Consider the following 15,841-nt stretch of genomic DNA (forward strand, 5'->3'; position numbering starts at 1 on the left):
AGCGTCCCATCAGATGACACATTGTTCATACTAGTTCTTTACCCTCGCACAAGGCTCTTATCACTGTTGGCCTTGTTCAATTACCTAAACATAGTATCCACTCACATTCATAGAGTGATGTTTCTTTGTACAGACACCGGTTGGCTGAGAGCACATCACCCAGACAACAGCCTAAAGTTTAATTTCTGCTGCTATGCACTAAAGGTTAATTAATGACACTGCCACCAGCAACGTTTGTCATTTTAACTGTTTAAAGTGACAGCCATCGCAGACTAAAAACAGCTTGCTAATGTTACTTATATTGCTCTCTCTCAATAAGAGAAGAGAGATAAAAAAGGTTGATCAGATATTTGTCAGCGTCAGAGCTTTACATATTTGCGTATTTTGCCATTTGGAACCAGATCCAGGATGTAACCCATGCTGCGCTCATCTGAAGACCAGAATCCACATTTGAAGTCCCAGGGAGACGGAAGTCAGAGTGTGTTTTGCTTCTGTGCTGTGAAATGAGATACATTTAGGAGACGGATTCAAATCAAATCCTTTGCATTTGATTGGACTGCTAAGACGTGGGCTGGGTTAGAGTTTAGCGTGATACGTAGCTACAGACGCCTGTTAGCTCCCTCACCTGTTAGATCAGGAGGAGGCCACGGGAATATAGTGCTGGGCCATATGACCGTATATATTGACACGGACCAGAAAATAAGAAAATACTAATATTCATCAAGTATCTAAGTAAAAAATATGAATGTAGGTAAAAATATTCTTAGTTAATCTGCATGTAATGTCTGCCCTGCAGTGACACAGAGCTGGTTGAGTATTGGCAAAGTTTCCCCTTGAGTGAATTAGATCTCAGCCACATTGGTTTGGAAATATCCACTCATATCCAAACTCACCTCTCTTCCCGTCTTTCCTCGTGTTGCTCCATTAGCTGCTGTGATCCACAAACGGCGAAGTGCGGTTTCATATGAGCGGTTTATACTAGCTAGTCGCCCAAAGTCTCATCTGATTGGATGATTGCAAGTGCAGGGTGAGTCATCAAAACATTTCAAATCGTTATTCAGAAGCGAAACAACAGGAAGTAAAAAAAAATGTACAGACACTTTAGATACAGATTTTTTTATATGCATTTGTCATATAACAAGAGATGAATGGACAATCAACACAGGATTAAAACTGGGAAGATTTTTATTTGTTTTTTTAGACAGAGGCACTTATTAGTTTGTATCATATATTGCTGGAAGATATCAAAGATTAGAAACTTCAAACACTATGAAGACTGCATGCATTGAACTGTTTTTTAGACACTATACACGCACAACCTCGGCTTAACGTTGTTTTGAAATTCTTCTCGCCATCTTTTCAGTCCTATGAGACACATGGCCGACTTTAGCATTCAGTGAGGCGACCATTCATCTCGTCATTTCAAAGCTCAGAAGTAGAATATGTGAAGTTCTTTAGCCGGGGCACAGGCGAGCATCAACCACCCACTGTGCTTCAGTGTGACATCATGGAATGAGGTCACAGGTCACAGCCAAAAGCTGCTGAGATACATAGAGGCTCACATTGTGCCCTCTTTAGATCGGGATGTTGTGGAGGGTTAATGAGCGGAGCCAACCACAGGGCCACTGTTTCCTAGAAACCCGTCTGCCCTTCTGTCTCAAACAAGCCTTTGTCTTATGTTCTTTATAGAGAGGAGGAAGGAGAAAACATCCGTTAGAGTAGAGGAGGCAGACAAAGTCTCAAACATTTCCATGAGAAGCAGCAGAAGGAAGAGATGGACAAACGTTGATAGTCACGCAGGAAGAAAGCAATAGAAATTGAAGCTGAAACTGGAAAGGGAGGGACAGAGAGAAAAAATAAAGAAACAGCAGGAAGTGGTCCCAGAATACATTGTTGAATGCCCCTGCATCATCGTGGAAGATTTCCAAGCTGGTCCCAAATGGTGACATTTTAAAAATGACATGACCCAGCAGACATTCACTGAAGCTAATACATCTGCTTTGCCCTTCTTCCTAAATTAAGCAGAATACAGGGGGCTCAGATTCTAGTCCAGGTCTGATCAATTGCAATTTACTTTGCAAGTCCGATTTTCTTTCGAATGAGCTTCCAATCAGCTGAAAACCTCCTGCCGATCGGTGCGTATGGAACTGATGTTCTTATAGAACAATGAAGGTTCAAACTGACTGTATTTAGCACAGTTAAATATGAAGTAATATGTATGAGAATATGTGTTATCAGTGGCATGGCCTTTGATGATACCACTGCAGTGTTAACAAGCCAACCCGCAGCACCAGGCGACCTCATGTGAAGTTTTTGAAAATGTGGACCCAAGGCGAGTCCTCTGATGTTATCACAGTTAACGTCAGTCAGGAGGAGTGGGGCTCTGTGACAGGCTGCCATGTGCTGACTGCAGGAAGCCGATAGAAGAGACAAGAAGTGGAGCCGGACTGACTGGATAGAAGACGATCAGAGGAACAGCTGGACTTGTGTCATAATTACTCCAATGATCAGAAGTCCTGCTGACTACTGCTTTTCTTGCCGTAGGGATACTGTTCGTGTAGAGTCATTACAATATTCTAGGCACACACTTCAGGCCGTATATTCCAACTGTGAATTGAAGAGGGATTTAAATGAGAATTTGTCTGGTCTAATGTATCATCTGTCCATTTTTTTTTTCATCTGAACTGAAATATCTCAACAACTAGAGTCATTACCCGACCAAAAAAATGTCAAAAACCTGCACACAAGGCCTGCACATTCTTTTTCAAATCTGCGACCTGGAAGGACATTGCTCAATTTTGTGCAGCATCTGTGATCCGCTGTTCACTGACTTCACTGTGTGACTTCACCCAAAGCAAAATGTATAGTCATGTAGGTCAGCTGCGATATCACAATACACTTGATTGACTTGTAAGATCTCTTGACACTTGAGTCCTCACACGGAAAAGTTGACTGGTGACTTTCAAAAGTCCAATTTCGTCATTGCGGCTGTGTAGCCTTTAAGTGACTCACTGTCTGTTTTCTGAAGAGTTGCACATATACGTAGCAGAGATTCTCTTGTTTCAACAATGAGTAAAAAGAGCTCTTGAATATCCTGTCGTGTTAGCTCTGACAGGTACATATTCTTCCAAAAAGAAGAAAAATGGATGCTGTTTGAAGTGATTAATTGCTGCTGTGGGGTTTTGCTCGGCTTAATTCACCACCAGTGGACTTGTGGCTTTCATGAAGTTTGCCCAGCCTGGGCTTTGTGTGTGATAATGACATAATTGCTGCTGAAAGCAGTTAATGAAGAATGAATAGAAAACAAAGCCAAAGGGAGCGTGGAGTGTTCTTTTTAAATGCCACCAAAGCCCTTTAGTTGCTCCTTACCTCAGTCAATAGTAGCTGTAGCCTCTTACTGAACCGTCAAAAGGACATAAAGGTTCAGTGTGTCATTTTTATGCTTGTAGGAATGTTGGAATTAAGCTAATGGAATAATATATGCTGTTGCCGCTCCAGAGATTTCTGCATCCTAGAACACAGGAATTTATGAGACTGTATATACATTTACATATAACTATTTGTATCCTGCAGTGCACCATTAAATCTTCATGGGTTTACATTAGCAGCACTGAGGAGCTTTTGTGTAAAGCTAGGCTGGACATTACAGCTGGTATCGACCAGCCTACAGACATTCATGGTCCCCAGATGGTGTACACTACTGATTTTCACTCAAGCACAACCATGAGGTTTTTTTGCAGTGAAATGTCTCAACAACTAGGTGATGGATCACTATGAAATTTTGGGCAGATATAAATGTCCCTTCACTATGAATTGCAATAAGTACCATGACCCCTTCCTCTTGGACCCTGGGTCTATTTTTAGGCCTCTGCTCGAAAATTGCATAGCCCTACTAAAATGAGCATAGTTTTGCATTTAAGAGCTGTATTTTTATAGTTTTGGTATTATAATAAAGGGAACAATTGTGAGATTTGTCCAGATGTGTAATTATGAGTATATATGTTACTGGTTAAGAGTAAATTAGGATGGCATATAGCACAAATTGAAATTTTTAATTTTCGTCTAAAAAAAAGCACTTTCAGGGTATGTATTTTAATATATGGAAAGTATCTGGGCAAAATTTTACTTTGTTAAAGTGAAGCACAAAAAAGTTAAAGAGGTTTAAGTACAGAGAGGTCAAGCGAGGTCAGCCAAAATGTTATTTTGTTCCAGCTGTTCCATTGTAATTTTATATATTATATAATTAGATATTTCACTTCTTTTATCACTAATAGTGTTCAATCTATCCAAATACAGCAGTTTGGCATCATTTTGAGAGCCTAAATCCTATCTGAGCTTGTTTATGTGGGATTTTCTTAACTGAATTCTAGTTTTTTTCTCTTCCAGGGCCTATGATTGGTCGATTTGACTCAATGAACATTCTGTCGATGCGTCAGAGCTTCCTCTATTGAGACAACCCCACGTGCCTTTGATTGACAGAAGAGCCACCATCAGGGTCCAACTTTTAATTCGTCCAATACTTTGGTTTCTGACCAAATATGTAATATGTAAGCAGAACTTCAGCATTTAGCTGAAACCCCCACAGTACGGCCTCACAGAGCTGCTGGCATGGCTGTAGACTCTTCCTTGTGTTTTCACATTAGTGCATTTTAATTGCCTGACCTGTTTCAGATCATGTCCGTACGATGAGTTCAATATCATTCTAAACCTTATTCAAGTGCAAATAACATAGTTCTTGTTTATGATCATATATGTTTTATGGACGGGGTTTTCCTTCTGTGCACTGGAAGAATTAACTTATATAATATTGCAGAATAAAATGTCCTCTGTCTACAGTATCACCCTGCTAGTGAAGTGACAACAAAAGAAACATATACAATAACAAATACTGCCATGAAAGTATACGTCTATTTGTCCTGTTCTGTCAATAGATAGCCGATGTCATGTTTGTTCATGATTTAGTTTTCCTTAAATGAAGAGGGACTACAAGTACCATAGCTCCGCTTTAGGCCTCCGTACAGGCTTCCTCTTCTGCAACAGGTGGGTTGCACCGCGACGACATCATCCATGCTTTGAATCTAAAGGGCTCGACAGTTCTGACGTGAATATACTCGGTTCAGCCACATTTAAGCCATCTGCATGACAGCTTTGTTCTCTGCTAGATGGACTATGTGTTTAACAATGGGGATCCCTGGTGCCATAATCTGCTCTGATGTCACACTTTGAGAGAAACAAATAATTTCACTATACAGATTCAGAAAGGAAGAAAGTGAAGATATACCAGACATTGTGTTTGAAATGATGAATGAAGTTGCCACTTCCTACAGGTGACGTACCTTATCGTGGAATGCACCTGATTGGTCCCTGGTTCTCTGCTCGCCATTCCACACAGGAAACAACATGGGAGGGGCCTGCTCATAAACTTTCTGTTATTGCGTCTCGACAATCCTCCAGAATGTATTTCTGAAAACACGCACCTCCAAAACTAGCCTCAAATCTCCCACGATACACTGCGCGACTGCTTCTCACTCTCCATAGGAAATGAATAGAAAGCGTTTAGAAGCTCTCCGTCGCCGGATCTGGTTGAAATGCACCGTTGGACATTTTTCTGAACACAGGAAGTGGTTGCGGCATCATACGGTAGAGGGAACATCACAAAGATAAAGCATGAGACTGGTGGTACTCTTTAATTTTCTTATTGTCCCAATAACAATCATATTATAAAAGACCAAAACATTAATTCATTTATCTTACTATCAAGAAAATATGGGGTTCAACGGAAGTCCAGTTCAAAATCTGCTCTTTGAAAGTGAATCCTTTCAAGTGTTTCAGGCGGTTTGTTCTGTAAGTTCTTACTTTAACATGATGATGATACAAATTCAGGCAGGGATTCAAGAAGTTGTTGACTTTGGTGAAGCACATCCTCACATTGGAACGTTTAAGTTCAGGGTCAGTCAGTCTGTCTTATTATCTCCACCAGGAGATTATGTATTTGGTCGTGTGTGTAGCTCTATGTCTGTCTGTCCACGACTGATCTCACATACTATCAGCCCAATATAAAGCATAGAGCTCTATTGTTGTCCAAAAACTATAAAAACACGTCAATGAGCCATATGTTTTTGGTGATGTTCCGTCATTACCATGGTACATACACACTGAGCCTTACTGAGCCATTTAAAAACATGAAGTCATACAGTATAGGCCAAGGGTTGGCAACCTGCGGCTCCGGAGCTGCATGCGGCTCTTCAGCCTCTCTGTTGTGGCTCCCTGAGTCTACATCCACACTAATAAAAAATAAAAAAAAGTTTTAACAAACAATCTCCGTCCACGCGGCGTTTCAGCATCGTTTTCGAGACGATCTCCGTCCAGACTACGAATGGCCTGAAAACAAATATCACGTGACTATTCACGTACACTGGGCACATGGGTGGGGCCGGTGTACACAGGAAGTAGATTGGTTGCTCAAAGCCGCTAACCTGACTTCAAATGGCCACTCAGTAGGTCTGATAACGCCGCTGGACATATTAATTTGCTTTCACTACAAACGATGCCGGCTTACCTGTATGCTTGATATGTGCAAAAAATGTAATGATGTAGCAAGACACTTCCAGAACAAACGCACCGCATTTGTTGAAAAGTATCACGCTGGAAATGAGCGAAAAAGAGTGATTTCTCAACTGCTGCAGCAAACTCTCCTCTTCACAAGAATTTGATATAGTTATAACAGGTAAAATGCCTATTTGTGAGTCTTTTTTACAGAGGATTGCAGAAAGTATTTAGAGATGCATTCAGACATTGGTTGTTCATTGGTTTTGGTCTTTTTGTGGAATTCCTCAAAAATATTAAATTTATAGAGCAACACCATCCTAATCCTTTAATCTGGTAGACAAATTCACCACATTTGGGCATCCTGGTGTACCTACTGCTCAAACAATTGATATGTTTTTTTAGTTTATTAATTTTTCCTTGCAGACTTGTCACCAGATTGACACAATCTGTTACAGACGTCACAGACACACATTTATTAAACACACGCTGCTGGCAGGATCTCTGATATCCATAGAGTGTAAACGTCCATACATACATGTAGAAACAGCTCTTGACTAGTCATCCCATTCAGAGTGTTTTCTTCAGTATTGAAGTAATCGGCTGTCTGTTAGTGTGAACATGACCTGCTCGCAGCCAAAGCAGCGAGACTCAATGATGCAGATTTGCAAAAAATGAAACAAACAGACTTTCGGCTAAAAACATGGAGCCATAGATAATTTTATGTTCAATGATCAAGTTCTTCTTCAATTAAATTTCATCATTAGTTCTGCAGTCATTTTTTAATTTCATGATCAGATATTGATAAGGAAATGTACTTATGACTTCTGGTGACTCGTAGTTCTTTTGATTACCTATGTTGAATGCACTTATTGTAAGTCGCTTTGGATAAAAGCGTCTGCTAAATGACTGTAATGTAATGTATTGAAGCATACACCTGTATATAAGAAGTAGACGCTGATGTTGTGATGTCACCCGCTGGTTTCTGGACTCCGGTTTTTATGCCCCGTGTTCGGCATTTTGGCAACTGCCATCTTGGATTTTGGCCTATGTTCTAAGGGCCCTATGTTCCCAGGGTCCCATGTTCATAAGGTCCTATGTTCCCAGGGCCCTATGTTCATAAGGTCCTATGTTCCCAGTGTGCTATATTCCCAGGGTCCTATGTTCTGAGGGTCCTTTGTTCCCAGTGTGCAAGGTTGCTAGTATCCGATGTTCCCAAGGACCTATGTTCCCAGTGTGCTTTGTTCCCAGGGTTCTATGTTTTGAGGGCCTTTTTTTCCCAGTGTGCTAGGTTGCTAATATCCGATGTTCCCAGGGACCTATGTTCCCAGTGTTCTATGTTCCCAGGGTCATATGTTCCCAGGTACAGTCTGTGAGTAATTCTTCCTCAGCATGCTGGGGAATCCGCATGCAGCAAAGCGAAGGGCCATGTGTGAAAATGACGCACCACTATGCTTTCACACAGTAAGCGAACAGCACCGCGTGTTTATACAGACACACTCACGCATGATTTCTTGTTCATTACCTTAAATACATCAAGTCCAGAAAAGGATACCCACTAGTTTGTACACAATGTTTACCATCAGACAAAGAGAAATGGAGGTGGAATCAAATTGCATGTACACAACAGTGGATAGTGAAGGATACATAGATACGTCTGTATACTAAAGGCATAGTTCACACTCATTAATTAACATGGAGTGTCTTTCTCAGCTCTTTCCAGTCAGGCAAGAGAGAAGACAGACATGGTTGGAAGCTGGACAAATATAATCTGATATATAAATAGCCTAACCAGGACACACACACACACACACACACACACACACACACACATATATATATAGGGACGAAACATCACTTTGACCGTCTACCTCAACTCACTGAGGCAGCTGCCACTGCAGCTGATACATTTACCTGGCATGTCATGCTGCAGAGGAGATTTAGGGGGGCAAACATTAGTCAGGAATACCCTCGAAGTGGAGCGGACTGGGGGGGGGGGGGGGGGGGGGGGGATTAATGAAGGATAGCAGGGCTTTGAAAACGCAGACGTTTTGAGCCACTGCGCGCTCCCTGAAAGCCCTTTGTTTAGCCTTTATTGCCAGTCGCCATCTGTTATGATCCAGTTGCCAGATTGCCCTGAGTGACATCATCAATCCCCCCCTCCCCACCCCCTCTCAGCTTTTGATCTGTAAAAGTAAGCCATTCCTGACTCTGCTGTACTCACCAAGTCGGTATCTGTTCCGACGGATTGTTGGCTCCTGCGTAACCCCGAGGCTCCTCCGCTGTCATGCTGGCCACTTCCCACTCCTCAAAGGAAGCAACGACCTGTCCTCGCCTCGGCGCGTCTCCAAAATACACCGCCACAAACGCACACAATAGCTTAAGTGACAGATTTCACTGCGCGCATATGCAGCTGCAGCCAGTCTCCCACTATGATGTTGTGTTGCACTTTTACCGCGCAGCAGAAAAACAGGCCTGCACTGCGATGTCACCCTGTGACACCAACTCTCTGAGCTCTGTGATCCCTTTATATTTATATCAGAACTTGTTCAAAGGTTGATTTTCTCTTAAACATTCACCCGGCGTTCCCTCTACTCCTCATCCATTCACCTCTCACCTGCTCCTTCCCCGTCTCCTTCATTTCCCTCATTAAATTCAAACCCACCCGTCCCTCCTCACCTCTCCGCTCGCCTCCTTTTTTCCGCTGACACGTCATCTCTGTGTCTCTGTCTCTCTCGTCCAGGCCGGGCCAGTCTTCACGGCAAGTCCTCACTGCGGATAGAGAATGTGCGCTCAGACGACCAGGGCTGGTATGAGTGTAAGGTGCTGATGCTGGAGCAGCAGTATGACACCTTCCACAATGGCAGCTGGGTGCATCTGACCGTCAACGGTGAGTCCCATGAGCATGCTTTACTCACACTGTTCAATACTAACAGATATGTATACGGCACATATGTGGACTGATATATAATTATAGGTATATTGATTATTAGTGATATTGTTATTGAGATGTGCACAATCAATGCAAACACACACACACATATAGTATTGCAGACAATGGGGATGCCTCTCCTAATACCAATCCTTACACACAGTGACATTGAATAAGATACACTTAGATGAACTGCTGTAGTAATGTAAATAAGCCAGTGTGAATCTATAATTAATTAAGTAATTCAGTCATAAAAGCAAATATTGACCCAAATGAAATGATTTCCTACATGAACAGAGTGAGTGTAGAGAGAGTGTGAGTTTAATGTTAAAACTATTAAAATATAACAAGAATGTTAAAGGTTAATCATTTCTCCATAATGCTGTTTTGTGTTGTTTTTTTTATCACAAACTGTTCATTCAGTCACTTGATAACCAAAATTAAACTTGGTGTCGTCTGGTTTAAGTTATCTCTCTCTCTGCGGCCGCTGAACTCCCGCTCTGAAACGTCACTGTTTCTTTGGTCCAAACAAATCCAACAGAGTGGAATGTCTTCTCATTATCTTTTATAATGGCTCAAAAATTTGACGGTAGTTGTAGTTTGTATTTATAATATCAATAATTCAAGTTGATGAAATATTTTGAAGCCAGGAACTCGAGCATTTGGATCAAGTAGCCTGTAAAAAGGCTACTAAGGCCTGTGTCAGGTTGAGTAGCTGCATCTTTATTCCAATTCATCAGATATATATTTAATCAACATTTAAGTGAATAATCGGGTAGGACTCGGTATTAGCTGACATTCTATAGTATAGGACTCAGAGGGCTTCAGGGACCAACAAATATTTTTACGGTCAATTAATCTGTTGATTATTTATCGGCCAAAATACCAAACAAGATACGGGGGGCTTTGTTGAATCTCTCTCTGTCTCTACTGTCAATGTAAAAAAAAAGAAAAAAAGAGAAAAATATTCATCACAGTTTTCCAGATTCTTGACCAAAACGTTGGCTGCAATCATAGCATGAATGTCAAATTTAATTTGGGTAGCGATACTGTCGGGTAAGCACAAGGTCAAAGCTGAAATCCCCACAGCGAGAAGTCCACAGTATCATGGCACTGATTATGGGTTATTGTTTGTGGCGTCTCACTGTCAGAACTAGAAGGCCGACAAAGTTGTCCCTGAGACGAAAACGCTGCGCTCCCTTCCATGCTCCGTCACCGACGACGTCTCCACAGAGGAGCACTGCACAAACACCTGAGTGTCAAATGAATAACCCACACAAGTGTGAACACAGACTATTCTTGCCTTCAGTTGGTAGCCCAAGCGTTCATCGAGATGCTTAATCAGACGGCATATGATGACGCCGGTTGCTGTGGCAACAGACACACCAGCTACGGTTGCGCACACGTGGTCATGGTGCATTAGCTCGGTTTCATCAGGGTTGCTCTTGGTCTGTTTGACTTCTCCCTGCCTCTTCTCTCTCTCTCTCTCTCTCTCTCTCTCTCTCTCTCTCTCTCTCTCTGAAGTGCTTTAAAGGCCTCAGGCTTCCTCCTCTGCCTCTTTTCTCTTTCTGTCTCCACGTCCATCACTCCTCTGCTGTCCTTCAGTGTCTTGGTGCCGCGGCAGACATGAGCAGAGGCACTTGTGTAGACAAGCAGTGGTGTTGTACAGGGCACAGCTGACTGGGTTGCTAGCCAACTTTGGTCAGATGTGCCGACATGGGAATAAAATGACACTGGAGTTGTCAGTTTATGATTCAAAGTCTGTGTATGTAGAGATGTCAAACCAAAAAATAATTGTCAATGTAATAAATAATGAAGTAATAAAAACTTTGTACTGAGGCATATTCCCAAATGCTTAATGTACACAGTACTTTTTGGGCGTGCAGAATCAACAAATGACAAACTGCAGGTTGACACTATAAGTCCAGTTTTGAAACATGATCCCACTACAAGGCTACACAAATTGGGTTAACTGTACATCTTACTGTAATCACTGCGTCCTCCCTGAGGCTTGTGTTGAATAGGAAATGTGCTTAAGTGAGGAGATAGTCGTGAAATTAAAGACACTGTTGTGTTTGTGGCAGAGTTTCTAGTGTTTCTGCTCTTTTCTGAGAAGAAGAAAAAGAAGCTAGATGTCAGTGAGAAAACTGCCAGTGTGGGTGGGAGGTCAATATATGAGCAGAATTACAGTATACCAATAAAACCGAGAGCTTTTTTCCCCCCTAAAAAGAGTAGCATATAACATGTGTATGTGTTGTGTAAGTGAAAAAAAGATGGTTGCACCCTGTTAGTTTATTAAAACAAGTAGAAGAAGAAGGCTCATCTTTGTGATCAGTGCACATAATCTTTGCATACATGCTTGCAGCCAATGGATGGTTAGTTGGTGACCACTCAATAGAAAGGCAATGGCAACCACACTCACCCACCTGGCTGAGCAACAGTGATGGTGACCCGTATGATGCAAGCCAGAAAGCCTTCACAGAGTTCTCCTTCATCATCGCGTTTCGAGGTTCACATGGAGGACAGGAGGCGGCTTGCATTGAGTGCTATAGAGATGTCCCGGTTCTCCCACAGCCAAGGTCAGCGAGGCTGGGGACGTTTGCTTGGTGAAATAAAGTTCCTTCAATGGAGAGAGGCAGGGTCAGGGGGGGCCCGTCGCTTCACTGTTTTGATGATGTCATTCACATGCAGGAGTAAACTCCCACCTCAGGCAAAATGTCCAGCTTTGGCAGCGGTGTTCTGCACCATGGTAGACATATGTATGTACACAATCCAGTGATCTGTGGCTGTAGAAGTTATGAAGCCTAGTCTTAAGAGCTCCATTGGAGCTCCATTGGTGGTGCAGCCCTTGTGAAATAGAGCTGAAAGAAACTGTAAAAAAAAAAAGAACAAAAGAAAAATATTTTGGCTTACTTATGATGGGGTTTAGTGTGATCTATGAGGTGCCATCTACAGTAGATGAATCCACCTAAGCTTCACATCAGAGTTTCCGTCGATACAGTCGAGTGTGCAGTCGCAGTGAACCAGTTGGCGCTTCCAGCATCGGTGTACTTCCCTCAGAGGCAAAGCTGTGACTCCCATCATCTCAGTGCCTATCATCACCTGCCGCATTATTAGCATGAGTGTGTTGAATCCCTAACTAACTGATCCAGCACCGTGTGTAAAATGTGGCTAATATTTTTTAGGAATTGCCTCGGTGGTGTCTGCGAGGTTTCAGGGCCCTGCTACATACCCGTGCCGCATGAAGCTCCAGCAGTGCTGCTATTTATAGACACCCCCCCATTTGCAATCCACCTCTCTCCCTATCGTCGTCAAACATCAGTGGCTGTCAGTGATGACTCTGAGCACTTTAGCTGTCAGCCTCGTTGGCATTGAAGCGCCGCATATAGATTCCGGGTGAGATGCATACAGATTGTGGGTGAGAGCGTTATATCGCGCTGATGCTTTTCCTCTACAAATTGACACCTGTGCTCGGATCCCCGTGAACTTGTATCACCCTCCAACTCCTTCGGGGCCGAGTGCGAGTGGAGAACAGGAGGAGCAGGGAGAGAGAGTATGGGTTTGTAAGGATGATGTAATTATTGTGCAAGATATGTGCTTGAATGGAAGGAATGCCAGACCAGTTATTGCTTGGAAGAGGCGTTGTTGCGAAGTGCCTAAAACCCCCTTAGTTGCTGTAAAATCACTGTAGCTTATTGCTTTTATAAAACGATTACTACACATACCTGGCAAGGTTTCATAAATAAACAAACAGCAACAACAACAAAAAAATGCAATAATTCATGAACAACAAATTCTGCCAAGCAATGTAGTTCCTCAGCGAACACAGCAGAACGGTTGCCAAGCGACACACAGATGTAATAGACGCACAAAGAAAGCCTGCTTAAAGATTGGTGTGATTATTAGCATTTATCTGGATATAGCGCTATCAAATTGTGCAATTGTTGAAGTAGCGTTCAATGTTGGCATTCTTCTTTGCTGGTACAGGTGGGTTTTAATCACCTCCATATGCTCTCTGAAAGACCCAACGTGAGGGGAAAGGGAAAAAAAAGTTGTCCCCATGTTGCAGTTATATTATAACCATCATGTATTTTCCAAACATAGCTTGAGTAATGTGAGCACAATAGGCTATGAATAAAAATATGCAGACCAGCTAAAGTAACGTGGTTAACTTACCAGAGGTCGCTGGTGTAGTGTGTCTGCTCTGGATGGTGGTAAGACTGGTGGACCGGTCCTCTGACTGACCATGATTGGTATTTCTCCAACAACAGGACACGGTGGGTTCCCCGGCCGCTCAATTGTAAAACTCCACGGTCTCTTTGTTTCTTTCACCAGCATCTTTGTGGTTCGTAAGGTAGCGTACTGTACTCTTAGCAGTTAACCACATAGTCTGTTTGACGGTTCCGGTGTTGTGTTTCCCCCCACCTAAACCTGAACCAACCCATATCCCTAACCACCAGTAGCGGGTGCTATCATTTTAACAGGAAGGAAACACTGTTGACTTTTCCAGCTCTTTAATTTGTCTTTCATTAACATCAGTGTGTAACAATCAACTCAGCGCTACTGTTATGCTGTCACAGCTGTGTGTTTGTAGAGCATTTTTACAACGGGTTAGAACGCGGCTCAGACAATCTTTTTGCACTCAAGACGCTGCTGTTGTGAGACAAATATGCAGTTTTTTACCCACTAAGCGGGTTAGAAAACTGATGTGTGGATTTGTGGATGGAAGAAGAGGATCACTGTAGCTTCACACAGTCCTGTGGGCAGCATCCCAGTTTTCTGCCCTCTCAGGGCATTACTCTTCCTCATTTTTCCTCCCTTCTAAAATGATTTAGACTCCCGCTGTTTGCCTCTCTCTCCCTCACAGTGTAGGCCCCAATCCAGCACAAGGTGACGCCAAAAAAGCAAGGTTCATATCTCCCAGGGTCAGTCTTCTACCACTCCCCTTAAAAATAGCTCTGGCACATCCTCCCGCTTGCCATCCCCTGTATTCTGCAGCAAAACTCTGCAGTGCCCGCATGCTGCACACCAGCCATCTTTCCTCTCTGTTTAGCCCCCCCCCCATCTTTACCCCTCTTTCTACCACTTTACCCCCCCCCCCCCCCCCCCCCTGTTTTTCACTCTTATGAGCTGTTTGGCACTTTCAAACACACATAGAAACACTTTCCTTAGCACAGGTTGAGGTCATTGAGGAGAATGGGATGAAAATTTAATTTTGCCCCACTCCTTGGCCACTGATTATTCCATATACTGACAGATTAACAAGCACAGCCCTGAATGGAGTGTCCAAACCCCCAAGACAAAAAGCTGCATTAAGAAAAATGAAAACCCCTGCACGTCTAACAAGTCAATCCACCTTTTTTTTCTAAATATCAGAAGATTTTACATGCAGCTTCAATCAGAACTTGTTTCAGAATACATTAAAACTCACTTAGTCTAAGATATTATAGAACCATTATTGGCCCTATATTCATTATGAAGCATTGTGTTGGCCTCACTTGCACTTTGGGTGTCATATTTGGGTGACTTATGTGGTGACATGGAAGTACAGGTACTTAATGTTACTGTGTCAGTCTGGTAAAACAGTCTATGTGAGGTTTAAATATGACATTGGATTTTTTTTTTTTTCGACCTTTATTTAGTCAGAGTAATCCCATTGAGATTATAAAAGTCATTTACAAGGGGGCCTTGCCAAAATGACAGCAGAAAAGTTTCACACAAGCACCACATAAAAACACACAGAATCAAAACAGCAAAAAAAGTTTACAACAAACATAAAACCATCAAACTGCACCAACAAAAGAATTCAGAACATGTACATTCAGTGCTTAAATGATCCTTAATCCTTACTTTAAAATCTTGCATGCTTATACGATAATCTCGTTTAAAATGTCTCTGCAGCTTACACCAGGATGAGGGTCCAAAAACTTTATAAGCACTTCCACCGAAAACGGTGCAGATTGTAGGGGTGATTTACCTAATTCCTCCTAATGATTGGAGGTTGTATTAGCTGAACTAGCCATTAGCAAGTCCTGCTTGTAATGTACCCATGAATGTACAGAAAACTATCACTGAAATACTTTAGTACTGAAGAAAATCTAAAAACACAATGATTCTCAGGCAAGTTCTTGAGCTATAAGGAGTGTCTTTTTGCCAAGTGTTGTTAGTGGTGCTTTTCCTAAAAACTTGTCTCTAACAAGACATAGACAGAGGATCCATTTTGAATATTGAAGGGAGGACGTATACAAGCAGAAACAGACACAGTGAGCTGTGAGATAGGAACTGCACGATCGGCTCTCACTGTGGTTTGTTCAAACCAACATACCTCCAACGAGTCAGCAGTGCCTTTTAACTTTCTATAAT

The 15,841-nt window shown here is 42.4% G+C and overlaps 1 protein-coding gene across 3 annotated transcripts in view; it reads left to right on the forward strand.

Annotated features, from left to right (window-relative positions):
- LOC137880083 (protein turtle homolog B-like) overlaps positions 1-15,841 on the forward strand; it is a 147,682-nt gene that overhangs the window by 51,446 nt on the left and 80,395 nt on the right. For all 3 annotated transcript variants that reach the window (XM_068721181.1, XM_068721182.1, XM_068721183.1), the window contains exon 3: positions 9,290-9,436. In XM_068721181.1, the coding sequence (XP_068577282.1) occupies positions 9,290-9,436 (147 nt within the window). The remainder of the gene's footprint in view (positions 1-9,289; positions 9,437-15,841) is intronic.

The sequence above is a fragment of the Cebidichthys violaceus genome, unplaced genomic scaffold, assembly GCF_023349555.1.
Source record: "Cebidichthys violaceus isolate CVI_PGR_0920_01 unplaced genomic scaffold, fCebVio1.0.p SCAF_27, whole genome shotgun sequence".
NCBI classification, from domain to species: Eukaryota; Metazoa; Chordata; class Actinopteri; order Perciformes; family Stichaeidae; genus Cebidichthys; species Cebidichthys violaceus.